The 22,502-nt window shown below is 45.9% G+C and overlaps 1 protein-coding gene across 5 annotated transcripts in view; it reads right to left on the bottom strand.

The window, feature by feature from the left end:
• LOC125635341 (cilia- and flagella-associated protein 337) overlaps positions 1–22,502 on the bottom strand; it is a 74,648-nt gene that overhangs the window by 40,884 nt on the left and 11,262 nt on the right. For 4 of the 5 annotated variants that reach the window (XR_007356234.2, XM_048846928.2, XM_048846938.2 and 1 more), the window contains exons 2-8: positions 21,099–21,381; positions 12,102–12,155; positions 6,097–6,180; positions 5,465–5,530; positions 4,226–4,456; positions 3,107–3,189; positions 1,320–1,412 (exon numbers count right to left, since the gene is read on the bottom strand). Coding sequence is in view for 4 of the 5 variants with exons in the window: in XM_048846928.2 (XP_048702885.2) it covers positions 1,320–1,412; positions 3,107–3,189; positions 4,226–4,456; positions 5,465–5,530; positions 6,097–6,180; positions 12,102–12,155; positions 21,099–21,381 (894 nt within the window). In the remaining variant the exon portion in view is untranslated. The remainder of the gene's footprint in view (positions 1–1,319; positions 1,413–3,106; positions 3,190–4,225; positions 4,457–5,464; positions 5,531–6,096; positions 6,181–12,101; positions 12,156–21,098; positions 21,382–22,502) is intronic. The other variant, XM_048846947.2, reaches the window with a different exon arrangement.

Below are 22,502 nucleotides of genomic sequence, written 5' to 3'. Positions count from 1 at the left end.
TCCAGAGGAGAGCAACATAAATGATTACAGGTCTAGGAAACATGACCTATGAGTTAGGCTGCGAGTCTGTCACGGAGGTCACAGAAGTCACGGATTCCGTAACTTTTTGTGACCTCAGTGACTTCTGCAGCTGCTGGTGCTGGCCCAAGGGCTGCCCGACTTGGGCAGCCCCTGGGCCAGCAGCAGCAGTTTGGGTGTGTGGGAGGGGGCTAGGGGCAGGGGGGAGCTTACCTCAGAGTGGGGCTTACCTAGGAGTGCAGCTCCTAGGTGGCGAAGGGGTCGGGGGGGAGAATGAGGGGGGCTCTGCACCGCACACTGCTCATGCCTGCAGGTCTTGCCCCCGCAGCTCCCATTGGCTGCAGTTCCTGGCCAGTGGGAGCTGTGGCAGCTGGCGCTTGTGGCAGGAGCAGTGTGCCGAGCCCCCTGACTCCTCCACCGCCTAGGAGCTGCAGAGACATGGAGCTGGGTAGGGAGCCCCTGATAGCCCTGACAACCTCCCGCCCCAGCAACAGCGGAGTCCCCCGGGCCACCTTCCCCAGCACCCGTGGCACCTCTGGACCGCCACCGCCCCGCGCCCCCCCCCCCCCCCCCCCCATGGACTGACTCGTAAATCACTACAGTACTTTTGAAATTCTACCTCAGGTAATTTGCCCAAGGTTGCATAGGAATTCTGTGTACATGAACATGAGACAGATGCGTGTTTTGGTAAGATTTTGAAACAAAGAGAAATAAACACGTTTTTATAGGAAATAAAATGAGGCTTTCCAGTTGCTTAATGATCTCCAATACGCGGTAACTACTATAGAACTTCACGAGGAAGCACTGAGGTCATTTCATCCACACTACTCAACTTCTACCACAATATCCAGTCAGAGTAATCTCCTACCTCCCACCCTCATTGCATATTTATCCGTGCACAATATTTTGGTGATAGCTTTTCAACATGCACATTATGAAGACTGATATTCACTTCCCGTTACAGCCCTGATGCACCACTGTACTTTAGCACTTGCCTAACTTTAAGCATATGAGTGTCCCACTATCTTGCTTAATAAGAGCCAAAATGTACAAATTGAAGTAGAAAAGTAAAACTCTGATCATCATCTATAGGGATAAAATGATGAACTGACAACAAAACACTGTATGTCTGACAGGATGTTGAAAAGAAATAGCACAAGATACCACACAAACAGAAAAACTGAACACTGAGATGATACCAAGACCAGACAGATATCACAAATAAATACCTTGTGTCTAAAAGTGTGCAATGAAATACTGTTGACCTGGGACTGACAACATGAACATAGAACATTGCTTACCAATAGTCAAGTTTTAAAGGGATTGCTTCCAAACCACTGATCTGGCAGTATGGTTCGAAGTTGGACATCTCATACAACTGGATTTCACGATCCCTGTCAGAAAACAAGACAGATTTTAAATGAGCAGCAGATTTCAGTCATCCCTTTGAGGCACTGTTAATCTTTTCTTTTAAACAGTTTGTCTTTTAAATTATATTTTTTAATGGGTGTGAAGTGTAGTTAATTTAAGGATGTTGTTTATCTAGCAGTCCTGGAGATTGAAATCTTCTGTTTAACTATCAAACAAGTGTTTTGAGGATGTTGCAAGACAATCTTCTCCACACTGCCCCTTAGTTCGTTTCATTTCTCAAGTCCCTCTGAGTGGAACCATTTCTTACCCACCAATGTATCTAAGGATATGGATACACTTGCACATGTAGAGCACTTTGAGTTAAACCAGCCTTCATAGTGCACAAGAGGGAAAGCCCTGCAATCTGTCCACACTGACGGCTTTGAGCGCACTGGCGTGTACACATTTGCTGCACTTGCAGCGGAATTGGGAGCGGTGCATTATGGGAAGCTATCCCAGCATGCAAGTGACTGCAACGTGATTTTCAAATGGGGGGGTGGGGTGGAGTGGTGTGTGACAGGGAGTGTGTTGTATGTGCAGAAAGAGTGAGTTTTTGGGGGGCTGAGAACACGTCAGCATGCTGTTTTGTAAGTTCAGATAGCAGCAGACCCCCCTCCCCCTCTCTCTCTCACACACAGCATTCCACACTAAAGGTTGCTTTGTCTCGGAGCAGGTAAGCATGGCCGCTGTCAGAAACGGAGCTTTCAAAGGGCATATCCGCATTCCTACAGTGATTCCAAAACAATGAGAAGAGTGGCCACTTGACTTCAGGGGATTATGGGATGTTTCCGGAGGCTGATCAGAGTGCACTAATGCAACACCTCATTCACAGTGACGCCCGGGCGTTTCAGCCACTATGCAACAAGTGTTAATCTTCTCGCCGACGTGGAGTACCGGGAGCGCTCTAGCCATGGAGTCAGAGTGCTCTACCTGCCTTGCCAGTGTGGACAGGGAGTGAGCTAGGGCACCAGGGGCTGCTTTAATGCGCTCTAACTCACAAGTGTAGCCAAGCCCTAATCCCTGACCCTGAGAGACCTCCTCTAAGGGACCAATCTCCATGTTCACTCCATCCTTGGCCTCTTAGCAGAGGACTGTAACAAGCTTGAAATCTGTGGTGGTGATTTTTCAGGTAGGGGCATCCTTTCATAGGAATTTGGATTGAGATCACCAATCTCATTGCACATAGGCCACTGAGCAGCCATCAGATAGGAATAACTTTTTGTCATTTCATTACCAGTTTGGGCTGGATTAAATCCTGAACCTGGTATTTAAGGGTCTGGGGGTGTGGGCTGGTACAATAACTTAGATTCAGGCACTTCAGGACAAGGAACAGGTTTTATGTCTTTAAAGGGGCATACACAGCTTTATGTTATGATTATTAATAACCTAATAAATGAATTAATTAATGACAATATGGTCAGCACACGCTTCCCTATTCTGCATTCCCAATCTCACTCTACACTGACCTGGAAAGACTCTCTGTGGGTGTGAGGGGGCAGTTCAGCCACCATGAGGCTGTCCACAAGAACACCAGCTGTGACAGCATTTTTGGAACTCACATCACCAACTGTTTCACTTACGTAGCGTTATTCTGCAAGTTCCCAGCCCCCAGAGATAATTAGTGCTGATAATACCACATTCAATTTTAGTTCTGATTCTGGTAAAGAACAGCACTTACCCAGTTCCCAGGATGAGTTTGTTGTAATGTGTCATAACAGTGAAATCTGTCGCCCACTTAGATTTTTTGTTGACAGATTTTTCCTAAAAAGTGAGAGAGCTAGTTGTCATCCCTACATCATATGAAAAGACAAGACACCACAGATGAGGGCTGAATCTGTTCTTGGTGACACTGTTGCAAACCCACTGAAAGGGGGTTGCATAGGTTAACTAGGAAGAGTATATGTCCTTTATAGCCAGATCCTGCAAAGCACAGGACACTTCCCACTGAATATAATGGGAATTAAGAGGCACTCAGCATCTCTTGGGATCAGCCCTTAGTTCATTTCATTTCCCAAGTCCCTCTGAGTGGAACCATTTCTTACACACAAAGCTGCTGCCTACAGGATATAGCCCAGAAGCAAATCTCAAAACGTTATATGGTGTCAAATTATTATATACAGGTCCAACCCTGCAGGGTGCTGAGCACTCAAGTCCCACTGAACCCTGGTAGAGTTGATAGCCATTGTCACTGGATCAGGACCTACAGCACTCAAAAAAGGTTAATACCTCTGAGAAGTTACTCGTGAACAGCATCACACGCTCAGCAAATACAAGTTTGTTCTGGTGATGTTATTACCGTTTATTATCCTGTGGGCAGGGTTGTGGAGTATTCCAGAACCACCAGAAGAGGGATGGTCTAGGTATACTTGCTCCTGCCTCAGCTCAGGGAGCTTACTTGATGACTTCTTGAGGTCCCTTCCAGCCCCACATGTATGATCCTTCTCCACCTTGCTTGTGTAATTTCAGTTAAATTCAACTGCATTTAACATGTACTTTTCCCAGGTCACCTCAGGAAAAGCCAGGAGGGTGCTCAGGACCTCTGCAAATTCAGCCATTACAAACTTTTATTCCGAACAGCATGTAAAGAATCATTTCTGCTTTAAATCACCATAGAACAAGGGAGCATAATAAAAACTTATATTTTAAGAGCAGTTCCCTATCGTGCTGGTAATATAGCAGAATCAATCATGATTTACAATGTTGTACTTAAAATAAACAATTTAATTGTCAATGAAATCAAGCGTTCTAGCATTTCCATGAAACCTGAGCAGTTACTGAGAAAATAAAATGCACATACAAAAACCATCTTGCTTCGTTTCAGCTTTAGTTGTGGAGACCAGAAGGAAATAACTCCATCTTCTTGAGTCATTACTAAGGTGTTGTCAAACAGAGAACAAATGCGCAGGACAGGCTCTCCAGGAGAGCGTTCTACTATCACAGCAGGAAGCGAGAATGTCAGCTCCTTTAATCGGGCAGATGACACGTCTTGTTCTGCATATTCTAGCTGCATGTATGTGCAGAACTCATCCTAGTACAGAAAAGAGCTGGTGATTCATAGTTATAATAGAAAGACAGCGAATATGTTACTATGGTGGTGCCTAGAGGCACCAGTGAGAGTTGGGGGCCTTTTGTGCTAGGCATTTTACAAACATACAGAAAAACAAGGCACCTGCCACAATGAAATTGTAATCTAAGATGACCAAGATGGAACTAGTTGGTGCAATAAATAGAAGGAATGTGAGGGAGAGGACAAAGGCAAATGCAATCGGAATATGCTGCTACACAGACCAGCAAGGGCCCCTGTCCTTACATGCTTTGCTGAACCATGTCTTAAGTTCACAACTTGAGGGTTACAAGTTTTTTATTTATAATAATAATAATAATACGAATAATATATTTATTAATAATTATCAAGTATATTGTTATTATTATAAGATAAAAAATATATCAGCAATCCTCACTGGCCAGCTACCTAGTCATTATTTCTAGCTGGAAGAAACAATGTCACATTCTATATTAATATCATGAGATGCAGGTACTTTATTTTTTGGAGCACGAGTTGCATGCTTAGCGCTGTACAGAACAAAGAGAGCATTGACAAGATGCTGGAGCTGTGAATTTATGTAAGTTTGATTGGAAAAGGATTCCAGGATAATATTCCTAACTTCTTGCTTACTTAAGTCAAAATTCAACCATGAGACTTGGACCCCTTCCTAGGTCATACTCTAAAGTAGGATAAAATGATGCATGCTGGGGAATATTTTCAATTTGAAACAATAAATCTCATTTTAATACTCTCTCTCTTTCCAAAATATTCTGTAAACTATAATTATACATTTTGCCCCTTCCCTTTGAATTAAATTTCCACCACTGATTTAAAAAGGTTGAATAAAATAAACGTTTAGTCCCACTTGAGTTATGTCTCCAGAAGTTGTGGATCTGCAATTCTGACACACTTTCCTTACTGACAAAGTTTTGATCCACGAACTGCAAAAAGCCCCCGAAACAACCACCACCCACACATACACTCACTCACCCACTGAATTCTTCCCGTTGCAGCACAGTCTATTTTCATGAAAAGTTTTTCTATTTGTTCATCACTCTACGGGAAAAAGGCATATTAAAAGTATTGTTATATATTACAAGTACAGTATATGAAGAATAATCAAAAGATTTTAAGTTTTCATAGTGCATCTCTCCCCAGCTAGGGACAACGGGTTTTGCAAATGCTACATTATTTAAATTTAAAAAAAAATTCTATTTGATTTCCTAGCTTGTTTCCAAATGTGAATCACATTGGAATACTCCAAATTTGTTGTGTTTTATCTAAACTTTTCAAATCCTCAGATCCAAAGACTGAACACAGAAGAAAAAGTTCCAGATGTTGTTCAGATCTGTTAAGAGAGTTGTCCTAAAGGGTCCAATCCTGCAGTGTTTACTCGGAAGAACTCCCAGTTTCAAGCCCAGAATGGGAACTTTAACACTCATTTGCTCTGAACTTTTAGTACAGATGTATAACATTCTTGGGTTTGCAGGAAGAAGCCAGTCAATCCAACAACTCATGGATCAAATATATTCAAGATTTCAAGGTTATGCCCAGAGCTGAGCTAGGCTTTAATGTAAAAGGTTTTCTATTATACAACTTTTTTAAGAGAATTGCTCACTTACTGTTCTATGTGGTGCCATACAGTTCTTCACTACCTGCTTGAATTTCTCCATATCTAGTGATTTACATCCATTCTTTTCTAACTCCTGAAAGCAGAAGCAGCAACAGGCAAAGCACAGTTAGCTACTGAAAAGGACTACCTTTGATTTGCTTGTTGTAAAAGAGCACCGTTATGTGAGTACCTTAACATGAACCTAATCTTCAGGACCATTTCCTCTTTAAAACTTGGTCACAGTCTTATACTATATATTGTGGGATGCCACCTGAATTTTTACAGTACGCTAGCCTAGAAAACATGGTATCATAGCCTTAGCTTGCATTAACATAGATAGATGCTTAGATATGCATGTATCAGCCTATTGCTCTAAATTATAACATTTAGACTGAGATTTCTCATGCTTTCTTACTCCCGAATTTTTTTTAATAATATCAAGAAAATCTGTGTAGCTATTTTTTAGTTACCTGAATGTGATAATAATATTGTTTATCCTACTCATTAAAAATAAACTCCAAACCCTTGCCAAAAAAACATTCAGACTGGTTTTGCACTCGGATACATAAAAAATTATGGTAGTTTCAAACTTCTAATAAATGTAGCCTTTTTTGAGAAAGGCTTAGTTTGCTAAATTTGGGAAATGCTGGCAGAGAAAATTATAACTATTAGGGAAATAGTTTCAAGTGTATGCACCATACTTTAATTTAACTTATTGATTTAATGTGTTAATCTATCTGGATATCCAGAAGATCCCTCTCTCCCCAGCACACAAAGGACCCAGATTCAGGATCTACCAGTTTCCTTATTTGGGAAGCAAAGGATTTACAGTGGGCACAATACCAGTGGATGCTAGTGGGTATCAATATTTTCACAGCTTGGTATATGTGCTAAGTACCCAAAAGCATCCATTAACACTTTTCAGTTCATACATGGGTACCAGCAACTCAAGGAAATGGGAACACTGAGGGCTTGGCTACACTTGCGAGTTACAGCGCAATAAAGGAGCCCTGGGCACACGAGCTCACTACCCGTCCACACTGGCAAGGCACGTAGAGCGCTCTGACTCTGCAGGTACAGCGCTGCTGGTACTCCACCTTGGCAAGTGGAATAACATTTGCTGTGCTCCCGCTGGAGTGCCGTGGCACCAATGTGGACAAGGTGTTGCATTACTGCGCTCTGATCAGCCTCTGGAAACGTCCCATAATCCCCTGAAGTCAAGTGGCCACTCTTCTCATTGTTTTGGAATCACTGTAGGAATGCGGATATGCCCTTTGAAAGCTCGGTTTCTGACAGCGGCCATGCTTACCTGCTCCGAGACAAAGCAACCATTACTGTGGAATGCTGTGTGTGAGAGAGAGAGGCGGAGGGGGAAGGGGGGGTCTGCTGCTGTCTGAACTTACAAAACATCATGCTGACATGCTCTCAGCCCCCCCAAAAACCTACTCTCTCTCCCCCCAAATACACACAACACACTCCCTGTCACACTCCACCCCCACCCCAATTTGAAAAGCACGTTGCAGTCACTTGCATGCTGGGATAGCTGCCCATAATGCACCGCGCTCAATGCCACTGCAAGTGCCGCAAATGTGGCCATGCCAGTGCACTTGAAGCTGTCAGTGTGGACAGACTACAGCGCTTTCCCTTCTGCGCTCGCCGAAGGCTGGTTTAACTCAAAGCGCTCTACATGTAGCCATGCCATGTAGCTCTAGTGTAGCCATGCCCTGAGACAATATTCAAAATGTTTGGTATCCAAGAAGAGTATTACAGCAAGTCATGGAGCATATAATGGACAATAACGAGTGTACTTGTAAAGTAGTCTAACATCATCAATCATCAGCCTTTTACTGTGTTCCTTTATGACTAGTAGGAAGCCTAAGACAGACCACAAGGTTAGAGAAACATAACAGGAACAGGAACGTTATATGAAAAGGAACAGCATGCTCCTCTAGTCTGACCCTTCTAACAGTCTGCTGTTAGCAAGGGTTGGCATGGCTATAAATGCTATATTACTGCTTGGCCAGTCCATCCTATCACAGGACACCTGGTGTCAAGGTAGACTTCTCGATAGGATATTGTGGGTTTGTAATATATATCAGGCCAGACTGTTGTTCCATAGATCCAACACAGCCCACCTGTTCCATACAGAAGTGGGTGGCTTAACCACCTTCCTCCAGACCTAGCAGGGACCTCTCTGGTCTGTACCGGGGAGGTAAAAGGGGAGAAAGAGGGTAGCTGGGAGGATCAGTGGGTGGGCTGAAGGGAGCATGTAAATCCTCCTCTATCTGGTCCCAGGGAAGGATCCTGGAAAAGTTAATACATCTTAGAGCTCTACCACCTTTGTGGTATAATCCCTGGGTCTCGGAGGCCGACATAGACAGAGGAGAGTCCAATGAAGTCATGCTGCCAGGGAGCTGGACGAAGCTACCAGGGCCAAGGAAGGGGCACAGGATGTCTGGCTGAGCAGCCCTGGCCTCCCCAGACCCACCAGGTTTGGGGGCAGTCTCTGGATCACGTTCCACAAGTGAGGAATGGGAAGTTCAATCCTCCCCATGCCCAACGGGGCAGTTTGGGACAGTGGTCAGTGTCCCATCTACCCAGCCTGCAAGGATGTTCAGGTCCATGAACTGAGCAAATACATCTCTTTCCCCACCATCAATCTGAAAATATGCCCTTCAGGCCCAGGCTACAATTGGCCCCGATCTCACCACTCCCCACCAGGCTCTAAATTGTTGTGAAAAAAATGTATGAATAGAGTCTAACCTGAAAGTGGTGAATTGTTCCTCGCTTTTTATTTTTCCTTCTCTTATTCTTTCCTTCCATCTCTCCCTTCATCCTCCCTAGCACTAAACTCTTTTGTCTCTTTTTCTCCCTTTTATTGTTTTACTGTCTCTCTCCTATCACTGTTCCCCATTCTTTCCTTCCCTAGTCCCCCATCTCATCTCACTCCCCATCCTGTTTCCCTATTTCCTCTCTGCCTCTCCCTCCCTGCAGGGCACCAATCCACATAAAAGACCTCGGAACAGCTCCCATGGACTTCAGTTGGATTGGGCCCTTCCCCCCCCCTTCTCATTTCTCTCTCACTGGCCCCTCTTCTCTCTTCTGGGTCACCCCTGTTTGTTTCTCCCTCCAGCCATGTAGCCCTGTTTCATTTTCCCCTCCCTCCCTTCCACTGACCCCCTGTGGGAGCACAGGCGCTCTGAGCGAGTAGGACATGGTTGGCTAGAAGTGCAAGTAAGTGTCGGTTTGAGCCTGAGCATTGAGTTTTGCTCATTTCAGACCATATATTAATGCCTCTCAGTGCTATTTCTAGGGCTTGAATTCAACCAGATGGGAGGAGTCATTGTATTTCCAGAACTGATGACTGCACTGCTCAACTTATCAAACTTCCTCTAAAGCAGGGGTGGGCAAACTACAACCTGCGGGCCAGATCCAGCCCCTCAGAGCTTTGGATCCGGCCCGCAGGATTGCCCCCCATGGTGCCCCAGGCCCTGCGTCACCGTCAGAAGCAGCCGGCATGTCCCTGTGGTCCCGGGGGCGGGGGCAGAGGGCTCCATGCGTTGCCCTTGCCTCCAGGCACCGCAGTTCCCATTGGCCGGGAATGGGGAACCGCGGCCAGTGGGAGCTAGAGGGGAGGTCCCTGGAGGCATGGCAAGGGCAGCATGTGGAGCCCAGGGATCACGCAGGGACATAGTGCCGGCCACAAGGGAGCCTGCCCTGGCCCCGGTGCGCGCCGCTGCTACCCCTGAGCCGCTTTAGGTACGGGGCGCCGGGCCAGAGCCTGGAGCCCGAACCCCTCCTTCACCCTGCCCCACAACTCCCTGCCCTAACCTCATTGCCTGCACCTTGCACCCCTCCTGCACCCCAACTCCCTGCTCTAAGCCTGCTGCATGCTGCACCCAACCCCCTCCCCTGAGCCCCCTGCTGCACCTCACACCCCTCCTGTACCCCAACTCCCTGCCCTGAACCCCCTGCCGCACCTCACACCCCTCCTGCACCCCAGCTCCCTGCCCTGAGCCCCCTGCTGCACCCCAACCCCCTGCCCTGAGCCCCCGCTGCACCCTGCACCTCCATGCACTCCAACCCCCTGCCCTGAGTCCCCTGCTGCACCCTAACTCCTTGCCCTGAGCCCCCTGCCACACCCCACACCCCTCCTGCACCCCAACCCCCTGCCCTGAGCTCCCTCCCAGTCCGCACCCCTCCTGCACTCTGCACCTCTCCTGCACCCCAACCCCCTTCCCTGAACCCCCTCATACTCCCCGCACTCCTTCTCTGCCCCAATCCCTTGCCCTGAGCCCATTCCTGCACACCGCACCATCTCCCACACCCCGCACTCCCTCCCACACCCCAATCCCCTGCCCTGCACACAATTTCCCCACCCAGATGTGACCCTTGACCCAAAATGTTTGCCCACCCCTGCTCTCAAGGGTTGCAACATTTGCACAGATTTCAGGAAGCTGCTAGCAGGGGGCTTAGTCAGCACATCTATCTCATTTTGCAGTTGGCTCATTGACTCCTTCACAAGCAATCTGAGAACTTAAAAAACTGCTATTTTAGTTACTGCAGAGATTCTCAAGCTTTTTGATAATTTGGCTCATCTCATCTATGTAGTTTCAGAACACCTGTAATGTATTTACCCTCACAACATCCCGGGGAAATAGGGGAAGTGCAATTACCCCCACTTTTGCAGATGGGGAACTGAGGCCCACAGAGGCTAAGCAACTTGCCCAAAATCACACCAGAAGTCTGGGATGGAGCAGCGAATTGAATTCAGATCTCCTACGTTCCAGTCTAGCTCCCTGATCATCCCTCTTCTGACAGAAACTTCCCCAGCCATTCACAGTCATGCAGAACACCACCTTGGGACTTCTAGAACAATAGCAGCATTAGGGAAGTATTTAGGTATTGGATTGCAAAAAAAAAAAAGTACCATGCTACCACTACTGCATGTTTCCTGCTCCTCCTCTCCCTTTGCACATGCTGCCTGGCCACCAGCTCCCTTCTCCTGCTACCTGGGTGTTAGGTTTCCTTCCCCCTCAGACATTCCTCTCCTTCCATTAGTTCCTGCCTTCTCTCCTTGCAACAGCTCCTGATGGTGGTTGGTGGCTCCAGTTCCTGAGCACAGCTCCCATTTCCCCTCTTCCTCCTACAAAACAGCAGCCCCTCACTAGGAAATTCACACTGGCGTAACTTCAGCATAAAGGAGATTGCAACAGTGCTGTTGTCTGCCATTAGGGTTTTGCACCGGTGTAACTACATTGATGTACAGGCTACTGGTAGATCTGCTCTCTCTGTATATTGTTCTTTGAGATCATTGGGAGTTCACTGTATCATTGTTATTTAATGTAATAACTTTACTGTAGAGCCCCTGATCACTTTTTCTGCTTGTCCTTTTGCAGATCAACCTGGATATAAAGGAATGATCCACACATTGGGGTTTTAGAGTTCAAAAAACCTGTTCTTTATTGATTTTAGAACGCTGATCCTAAAATATTTGCATGAGACCAACTGTATTATTTTGTACAAAGACGTGTTCCACAAAGAATATTCAAATCTTCTGGGCATTCTGCTTGGCATATGCATTAAGAAAACCCATATATAGTTCAGAGAAAGAAAAAAAAGAGTTTGTCATGTTAACAATTAGATCCACAAGTTCAGCCTGAAATATTCTTTACCAAAAAGCAAAACTAGGAAAGATCACAGTTCTGAGAAACAAACATGGGTGTGAGTGACAACTACATATGGAAACAAACCTCAATGCATAATGTACCTATTAACAACATTACATAAAAGCACAAGACACAACATAACCTGAAACATCTGAAGTACCAACCATGATTCTATAAATGATTCCTGTATTACAGTGGTACCCAAAACAGGCTCATCGCTGTACAGAGAAAAACAGTTCCTGCCCCCCAAGTTTATTGCTAATCTACACATTGTTTTGCATAAATTGGGCATTTCCTTTTGTGATCAGGGCTATGTACTAATATGATTTCACTAATAAAGTCATACCTGAAAAGCTGTATTTAGTTTCTGAAGTTGTTCAAGGGTCACTTGTTGTTCAATCTTTCCAAAATAAAGAGAGAAAGCAAGAGTTAAAAATATATGTACTGTATTAGAGCCACACCTTTAGTGAAGACACAAAAGTGGAATACACAACTGATATGAAGCCTGAGTGTGTTCATGTTTAAAAGGGAGTCGAGAGGAAAGGAAAGAAGAGGATCTCTACTTACGTACAAGTTAAACCAACTTCTTTCCCCTCAGACTGTTTTTTTAAACATAATTGTTGCATCAATGCTAAGAAAATCCCAATTGTACATTCTCTGAATTAAGATTCAATCCTACACCTACTGAAGACAAAGGGCATTTGTAATTGCCTGTAACTGGAAGAGGATCAGGCCCGTTCTTTGTTTTATCAAAATCATCTTTAAACTAAACCTTATGACAGACTAAAGGCCTGATCCTGTAAAATATTGAGAACGCTCAACTTCACTTGACTGTTTTCAGTTTCTACTGAAGCCACACACATTGCTGGAGATGCTCAAACCACCACACAATCAGACCCTCAAATATGAAATGCATTTTTATATACCTCTATGAAGACAAAGTAAAAGAGCATCCATCTATCCTTTTTCCTGAGTCCCTTTGAATCCAGGAGGCAATATTTACTGTAAGTGTTTTAGGTGTTGTTATTTATTCAGTAGATTGACAAGCAATTGTTTCAAATGTTCACTGAGCTGCATTCATCAATAATTTATTGAATAAACAATCTGTCTTTTGAAGCTGTAATCTATGCAACACTACAACTGTTAGCTTCATTGAAATGATAAACAATGAATCAAGCTGCATTTCACTTTGGTTCTAATCATAATTATTAAGGCAGTGCCTAAGGACCAACCAAGGACAGGGCCCCATTGTGCTAGGCACTATACAAACAGAGCAGCAAACAGTCCCTGCCCAAGGAGTTAACAGTCTAAATAGACAAAACAGACACAGGGTAGGGGAAAGGTTATAAAAACACACAAACAGAGCGAACAATGTGATGGCAGCAAACCTGAGGTTAGTTCCACAATTTTTTGAGGGCAGGTGAGTTTAGTTTGGAAGAGATCAGCTACCTGGAAAGAAAACTGAAGGGAGATGGGACACTGAAGGGCAGGGGAGTGAAGGGGACTGGGCAGGGGAGAAGGTGGTAAGAGGGGCAGGTGTGGAACGCAGCTGAGGTGAAGAGACTGTGAGGAAAGGGAGGGAGAGGGTTACAGCAAACCACCAATTAGCACAGGGCAGAGAAAGTCCTGTCAAAACTGTACACAGGTCTCTGAATTCTGCTTTGTCTGCTTCAGCTTCTACTGGACAGAGCATCTGGCTGGCTCCTCCCTGTAGTTCTGCCCCCCAAACAAGGCCACATACATAGTGGAGTGGGGGTGAAGTGTGAAGTAACCGCCTGGATCCTAGTTTCCCCAGAGATGGGGTGGAGTGTCTTCCCTGCACTGTTCTGGGTGCAGGGATACTGGGGAAAGAGGTGGCCCTGGCTGGACCTTATTTTACCTCTTCCCACCCCCATCAATGCAGCATTCCCTGCTTTGGATCCTTTTGCCACGGCTCCTACTGGCTCGAGTCTCTAGCTCAGAGGGGGGCAAACTACGGCCTGCGGGCCACATCTGGCCCGCAAGACCCTTCCCTCTGGCCCCGAGCTCCTGCCAGGGAGTGGGGTCAGGACAGGCTTGCAGAGGAGCCAGCCCAACTCCCCGGCAGCGGTGTGGTGAGCGGGGCGGAGGCTAGCCCCTGGTCCTCCCCTTCTGTTCCCCTGCCTCCCTCGCAGTCACAGTTCCCCCAGCACCTAGGCAGCGTGGCTACAGCTCTGGCCAGGTGGCATGGCTATTGCACGGCCCAACCTGGTGCCCCAGGGCAGGGCGGTCAGGGGGAGTTTCGAGGGGGGAGGTGAGGAACAGAGGGAGTTGCATGGGGGTGGTCAAGGGGCCTGGGCCCTGCTGCCGAGGACAGGGGCAGAGCAAACCAGGGCCCCCCTCCACCTCCAGCATACTTGGCCCCTGTCCCCAGTAGCCAAGCCCAGACAGGGAGTGAGCCCTGCCCGACTGCCAGGGAGAGCAGCCGAACAAGCAGGGAAAACGCACAGGGAAATGACTGAGCCCCCCTTTCCCCCACCCCACAGGTAACATGGGGCGGGGAGAGCAGGGAGGGTTGGATGGGGGTGGGGGGGGCACTACGGGGGGCAGTCAGGGGGCTGGTCAGGGGGCAGAGAGCAAGGGTGTTTGGATAGGATGCAGGAGTCCCAGGGGGTAGTCAGGGGTGGGGAGCAGGGGAGGTTTGATGGGGGTGGGAGTTCTGGAGGGCTGGAATGGGGGCAGGGGCCAGGCCACGCCTCGCTGTTTGGGGAGGCATCGCCTCCCCCAGCCTTCCCTATCTGGCCCTCCATACAATTTCTGTACCCGATGTGGCCCTAGGGCCAAAAAGTTTGCCCACCCCTGCTCTAGCTGATTCACTTAAAGTTCCTTCTTATCCACAGTATCTGTGGCAAAGTGAGAGTGCATCATGACTGATCTAACATAGACACAACAACAATTTACCACAGACATGATACTTTTACCACTGTATAAACATGCAAGAGTAATAATACTTATAATTTATATTGAGCTTGACACCTTCCAAGCACCACACAAATATTAAGGGGAAAATTCTGCTCTTGAATACAAATACACACACACACACACACACACAGAGTTTCAGTGGATGTAATATTTAATAATAATTCCAGAGGCCAGTTGGTTTGAGAAGAGGTACTTTTGACTGAGTCTACTCAGGCTTCTGGAAATATCTTGGTAACGCTGGCCATGCTCAGAACCCTAACACACTGATAATTCCCCATATATGTAATGGTACGTATCATTGCACAGACACTCCCGTAAGTCGCCACTCATGTTAAGGCTATCAGCTTTTCATACTTGGATACAAGTGCAGAATTTGTCTGACTAATCCACCCTTGTAATAACCCTTCTCGCTGCATAATATGTTTATAACCAGGAACATTTTAATATTTCTTACTGTGACATTAAGAACAGCCCAGGGGGCAAGGGGCACTCTGATATCTGCTACTGAATTTCCAGCTGGCCTACCAGTTCTAATGTAATGAAATGTATCTGATAAGTGCCATGCAAGGTATCAACAGAAAGCTCATAACCCACTGGTTACTAATATAATTGCATGTTGGTAGTCCATTGCTGCCAACGACAACGATATTGTTGCAGTTCTCATCTATGGCTACACATTTGACTCTAAAAGAAAAGGAGTACTTGTGGCACCTTAGAGACTAACCAATTTATTTGAGCATGAGCTTTCGTGAGCTACAGCTCACTTCATCGGATGCATGCCGTGGAAACTGCAGCAGACTTTATTTATACACAGAGAATATGAAAAAATACCTCCTCCCACCCCACTGTCCTGCTGGTAATAGCTTATCTAAAGTGATCATCAGGTGGGCCATTTCCAGCACAAATCCAGGTTTTCTCACCCTCCACCCCCCCACACAAATTCACTCTCCTGCTGGTGATAGCCCATCCAAAGTGACAACTCTTTACACAATGTGCATGATAATAAAGTTGGGCCATTTCCTGCACAAATCCAGGTTCTCTCACATCCCCCCCACCCCCATACACACACAAACTCACTCTCCTGCTGGTAATAGCTCATCCAAACTGACCACTCTCCAAGTTTAAATCCAAGTTAAACCAGAACATCTGGGGGGGGGGTAGGAAAAAACAAGAGGAAATAGGCTACCTTGCATAATGACTTAGCCACTCCCAGTCTCTATTTAAGCCTAAATTAATAGTATCCAATTTGCAAATGAATTCCAATTCAGCAGTTTCTCGCTGGAGTCTGGATTTGAAGTTGTCAAGAATTATAACATTCATAAACCAGTCGGAGAACACTTCAATCTCTCTGGTCACGCAATCACAGACATGAAGGTCGCTATCTTAAAACAAAAAAACTTCAAATCCAGACTCCAGCGAGAAACTGCTGAATTGGAATTCATTTGCAAATTGGATACTATTAATTTAGGCTTAAATAGAGACTGGGAGTGGCTAAGTCATTATGCAAGGTAGCCTATTTCCTCTTGTTTTTTCCTACCCCCCCCCCAGATGTTCTGGTTTAACTTGGATTTAAACTTGGAGAGTGGTCAGTTTGGATGAGCTATTACCAGCAGGAGAGTGAGTTTGTGTGTGTATGGGGGTGGGGGGGATGTGAGAGAACCTGGATTTGTGCAGGAAATGGCCCAACTTTATTATCATGCACATTGTGTAAAGAGTTGTCACTTTGGATGGGCTATCACCAGCAGGAGAGTGAATTTGTGTGGGGGGGTGGAGGGTGAGAAAACCTGGATTTGTGCTGGAAATGGCCCACCTGATGATCACTTTAGATAAGCTATTACCAGCAGGACAGTGGGGTGGGAGGAGGTATTTTTTCATATTCTCTGTGTATAAATAAAGTCTGCTGCAGTTTCCACGGCATGCATCCGATGAAGTGAGCTGTAGCTCACGAAAGCTCATGCTCAAATAAATTGGTTAGTCTCTAAGGTGCCACAAGTACTCCTTTTCTTTTTGCAAATACAGACTAACACGGCTGTTACTCTGAAACATTTGACTCTGAAGTCCAAACCCTGGTGCACTGAGTTGGCCGCACTGAGGGCATGGGAAGTCTGTATCTTTGATGTTTGATGATGCAACTCTGTGGCGCCTTTCACATGCAGCCTGGAGATGATTTTGTCGATCCCTCTCAAACCTGTTACATGCTGTTCTTAACAGAGACTGCCAGTGAGCCCTGTTCTGAGCCAAGTTGCTCAAGTTCTCTGGGAATGATGCCAGCCCACTGGAGACTGCTCTTCAGATTATCTCTGAAGTGCTTATATGGACGATCCTTCTTTCTTTTGCCCTGACTCAGCTACAAGATCTGTTTTGGGAGATGGTGTTCTTCCATTCTGATGACATGTCTGGTGCACCTAAATTGTGCTCTCAGTAACATTTCCTCACTGTTGGTTGTGTTTTCTTTCTCAAGGACACAGGCCCTAGCTACCTCTGGGCCCTGGGGGTGCTCAACCCCCAGCTCCACCCTAGACCCCGCCCCCACCCACCCCCTTCCTCCAAGCCTCCATCCCACCCCACCTCTTCCTGCCCAGTTCTGCCCCAGGCACCACCCCCACCCAACCCCTTCCCCCACACCCCCACTCCTGCCCTGCCTCTTCCCGCCCCTTCCTGCCCAGTTCCGCTCCTCCCCCACCCCTCCAGCACCTCCTGCACACCACAGAACAGCTGATCTGCAGCAGGCGGGGGGTGCTGGGAGGGAGGGGAAGGAGTTGATCGACAGGGCTGCTGGTGGACAGAAAGTGCTGGGGGAGAAAGGGGGAAGCTGGCTGCCAGTGGGTGTTAAGCACCCACTAATTTTTTTCCATGGGTGCTCACTGACCCATGGAGTCAGCACCTATTCTCAATTACCTTAATATTGGTCACTCTGTCCTGCCAGTGAATGCTCATTATTGAGTGGAGGTAGCACATGTGAAATTGCTAGAGCAATAAAGAGTCCATGTCTCAGATCCATACAGGAGAGATGTTAGAACCACTGAACTGTAGATCTTCAATTTGGTGGAGAGACGAATGTTGTGTTGGTTAAGGACTTTTGTTCGGAGTCAGCCTGGGTGGCTTTACTGATTCTGGAGGCAATTACCTTATCAAGGGAACTGTCACTTGAGATGGTGCTGCCCAAATACTTGAACTGATCCACATTTTTCAGCTGTATGCCTTAGATGAAGATGGCTGGCACTGGGGCATTGGAACGAGATGCTGGTTGGAACAAGACCTCTATCTTACCAAGATTGAGCGTAAATCCAAAGAGCTGGGATGCTTCAAAAAACCTATCAACAATGGCCTGAAGGTCATCATATCTATGGACCATTAAGGCGCAGTCATCTGCAAAAAGTGCCTAGATGAGAAGTCTCTCCAGCATCTTGGTCTTCGCATTGAGTCTTTAAGATCAAAGAGGGAGCCATTGAGTCAGTAGCGGATGTATATCCCTTGATCCAAGTCCCTTGTGGCATGGCTGAGGACACAGACAAAAAACAAATTGAACAGCACTGGAGCAAGTACGCAGCCTTGCTTCACTCCATTCGAAATTTCAGATGTATCAGAAAAGTCACTGCTGGTGAGCACTTGCATTGTCATGTGGTCTTGGAACAGATGGATGATTTATATGAACCTTCTTGGGCAGCCCAGTTTATGTAGAATAGCCTGTAGTACTCCTTTTCTTTAGACCCTCTCTGTTGACCGTATCAAAAGCTTTGGTCAAATCAATGAAAACTGCATAAGGGTCTATGTTCTGCTCTAAACATTTTTCCTGGACCTGCTTTCCAACAACGATCATGTCCATAATACTACGAACAGGTCTGAAACCACACTGCGCTTCTGGAAGATTCTCCTCATATATGTTTGCAATGAGTCTGCTCAGTAGAAGGCAAGCTAGTATTTTCCCTGCTGTACAGAGGAGAGCAATGGCTCTGTAGTTTCCGCAGTCAGCTTTGCTACCTTTGTTTTTGAACAGTAATACAATAGTAGCATCTTTGAAGTCTTGTGGCATTTCTTCTTCCTCCCAAATGCTCCTCAAGATGTCATGGAACACCTTGATAAACTTTGGGCCTGCTAATTTATACAATTCTGCTGGAATACTATCTTTTCTGGATGATTTGCCAGAGTTCTGTTGTTTAATGGCTTTCATAACTTCCACAACTGATGGAGGGAAGTCGAGATCCTCTTTGATAGGTTTCTTGGGTAAATGATCAAGGACACGCCAATCAATTGTGGATGGTCTATTGAGTAGACTATTGAAGTGTTCAGCCCATCTCTATTGCATTATATAGGTGCAAAGAACTGAACTATGGACATAAACTGAAATTATAATTCTTGAAATGTGTTTGCCAGCCAAAGAAGAGTTATCCCACACTAGACAAAGGAATGTGGTTTTCCCACCAGGAAGTTACTTCCAAAATACTTTGACAGACCATAAGAATGTATTTATATATTACATAAACAGACCCATCAAGCTAACAACTTGTGGAGGCAAACCTCACACTATTACAGCAGGGAAAAGATCGACTATCGTGTGTTTAATGGTCATTCTGCCGCACTGGAGGGGTAGAAACTAAATAATCTGCATTTTAGCAACCAACCCCAGTGGGAGAAGAAGCAGCAGATCACTTCCTTCAAGACAAACTCCATGTTGCCTGCCCCAGAGGTAGAAATAGACTTATCTGGAGGTATCCTTCAGAAGAATCCATTTCAAAGATTCATTGGACTATAAAAGAGAGGGGTAACAGAATCCTAAATTAGCCATCTTTCACCTAAGAAGACAAAGGTACCAGCCCTTTGACTTCTGGGGATCCTGACTCAGGAGTTTGATCAGCCATCTTGGTGAAAACATGGTGAGGATTTTATCTTGAACCAACTCTAGAGTGTTAAGTTTTAGTTATTAGAAAGGGTTTGAGCTTTATTTCTCTTGTAACCATTTCTGACTTTAATCCTTATACACGTACTCACTTAAAACCTCTCTCTTTGGAATTAAATAAACTTGGTTTATCTTTAATCTAAACCAATCCAGCGCTAGTTTGAACCAAACTGTTTGGTAACTCCAGTTAAAATAACAAACTGTTGGATACTGACTCTTTAAAGGAGCAATAAAACCTTAACATTCCTCTGATTGTGCCAGGACAGAGCTGGACATTTCAGAACACGTTTCAGGAAAATTTTGGGGCTGGGGAGAGCATGGAGTCACCTTACCAGTTGTTAACCAAGGCTGGTGGAGACCAGTAGAAGTCTGTGGTATTGCAGGCAGGCTCCTGGATCCAAAACATTGGACCAGAGCTGCCCAATACATAGACGTAGAGTGCATGCTTGCTGCTGACTGTGGGTGTCCAAGGCAAAGAGCTACAAAAGCGAAGCTTTAAGGCACTTAAGGGTTACAGGATGAGAGGTGACAACTCATCACCAGTTTGGATTGCATCCCAGAATGTGACACTTACCCTACTTTTCCTTTTCTTGAGCTAAATCCTGCAGTCCTTAGCCCTGGTCTGTACTAGAAAGTTACACCCACATAACTGCATCACTCAGGAGTGTGAAAAAACCAAACCCCTGAGTGGCATAATTAAGCCAATGTAAGTCCCTGTGTAGACAGCGCTAGGTCGATGAAAGAATTCTCCCCTCAGCCTAATTACCACCTCTCAGGGAGGTGGGTTATTTATGTTGATGGGAGAATCTTTCCCATCGGCATAGGCAGCGTCCACACTGAAGTGCCGCAGTTGCTCTGCTCTAGCATTTCAAGTGTAGACAAGTCCTTACTCAGCCCAACTTCCAGCAACTGATATTCCACCCCAACTCGCCACATTCCTTTTTAGACTAGCTAAGTGGAGGCTTGGTGCAACTGAGTGTTAGAGGTATCATCCTCCCAAACCCACACTCAGTCACTCTTTTGAGACTTGTAGGCTGATGGTCTTGATTATAGGAGTGCATGCAGGTAATTCAGGTACCTGAGCAGCGATCCCTACATTGGGCAACTCGCACCATAAAACTGGAGGGTTGCTTTTTGTATGCAGATTTTTTTTTTAAATTGGTTTCTGCCTCAGATCAGCCTACTGCAGAGCCAGCATCTAGGGCTTTTTGTTGCTCTGCTTTCTTAGATGGCCAGATAAATTTTCAGGTGGGTTGCATATGAGTATACATCCCCGTCACCATGCAGGGATTTAGCCATATAACTCGGTGCATCAAAAGGCAAGCATATGCCTAAACAGGCTTTTTGGGGGGGTTTTAAAACACACATTACATTGTAAAGTTCTTAAGATCATTACACTCGCACTGAAAACCAGAGTTCTGGCTTTCTGGCTCCTCTCCTGTGGCAAATGCTATTCACAAAGGGGGCATACCACAGGAGACACAAACTGGAGAGCACTGAAAATACCTTTCCTTTCCTCAGACTCTTGGCAGAGTCAATGTGATGCCGAAAACTTTCACGCTCCAATATATTCTCCAGAAGTCCTATTGAGTGACTCCTCTGCTGCCCTTTCAGTAACTCTTTCACCAGCCATTCTGGAAGCCAAGAGCTTTCTTCTCGTGCTTCTTCTGAAAAGCTCCTGAGGGAAACTGGAGAGGCAGCTTGCAATCTGGGGCCTCCTAGCAAAGTCCGGGCACGTCGAAATGAAGCCTCGGTTTCGGCCATCGACTCCCGTAGCTCATTCAAAATGCTGTCAGAACAAACACCAGAAGAGAGTCATGTACGGGGCAATGTCAGAGTACTGAAACCAATGATACTTGGCTCTTGTGTAGTGTTTTTCATCTGTACATCTCGAGTCACTTTACAGAGGGGGATAAGTTTTACTGTCCCTCTTAAAGATGGGGAAATGGTGATAGTGAAAGGTGAAATGGCTTGCTCACTTCCACACATGACACTGGTGGCAGAGCCAGGAACAGAAAGCAGGTTGCTTAACTCCTAGGCTGTGTTCCTACCTACTAGAGAAGACTGCCTCTCTGAACTAAGTTAGGGAGATTTTGCTAGCTATTCCATACTTCTACTTCTCATTGTTGACAAATGGGAAAAGGCAATGAATGATGGTAGGGGGAAGCTAGAGCACACCATCAGTTTGGGGAGAGGGTGGTGAGGCACGCTACCAATCTCCCCCCGCCTAGTTTAGGCATTAGGCACTAGTGAGATTGTTGATCTTCCTTAGAATTTTCTGAAATTATTTTACAGCACTATATGATCTGGATACGGACCTGATCCTACAGCTCTTACTCCTATCAGTAGCCCCATTAACGAGAGTAAGGGCAGAAGAACTGGGTCCTTTGCGCACTTGCTGAATCTTGCCTCATCTGCAGGTCTGAAAAGCACAAACAGTTTTTCTAGATGAAAGCAAATGAATTTCCCTAGTGGAACATGGAAGCCAAGAATAGTTATTTTCACATGATGATGATGTTCATGCTGCTAGGGTACACAAGACAATCTGTCATGCTAGCCTAGGAGAGTAAGAGCCCTTGATACAGGCTCTCCAACATATTTCCATAATGTATTTTCAATTATATGTGATTGAAAATAATTCCTATGTGGCTCAGGCCCCTATAAGCAGGAACCATCTTATGTTTCCCCAAGATGTAGCACATAACAAAATAATCACCGATGCACACTCGAGTACAGCTTACATTTGCCCAAACACTAACGATTCTTGTCTACTGTGACTCATGTCTGTGAATGTACTTGCAAAGATATGTGATGGAGCAGCGATCCATATGGCAAGCTGCTTTTCTCCATCATGCGGGAGATCACGCTACATTGAAATGTCACGGTTTGTAATCACATGTGGGTTTGAAG

Source organism: Caretta caretta, chromosome 1 (genome assembly GCF_965140235.1).
Source record: "Caretta caretta isolate rCarCar2 chromosome 1, rCarCar1.hap1, whole genome shotgun sequence".
Lineage (NCBI taxonomy): Eukaryota > Metazoa > Chordata > Testudines > Cheloniidae > Caretta > Caretta caretta.
This window is presented reverse-complemented; position numbering and strand designations above follow the sequence as displayed.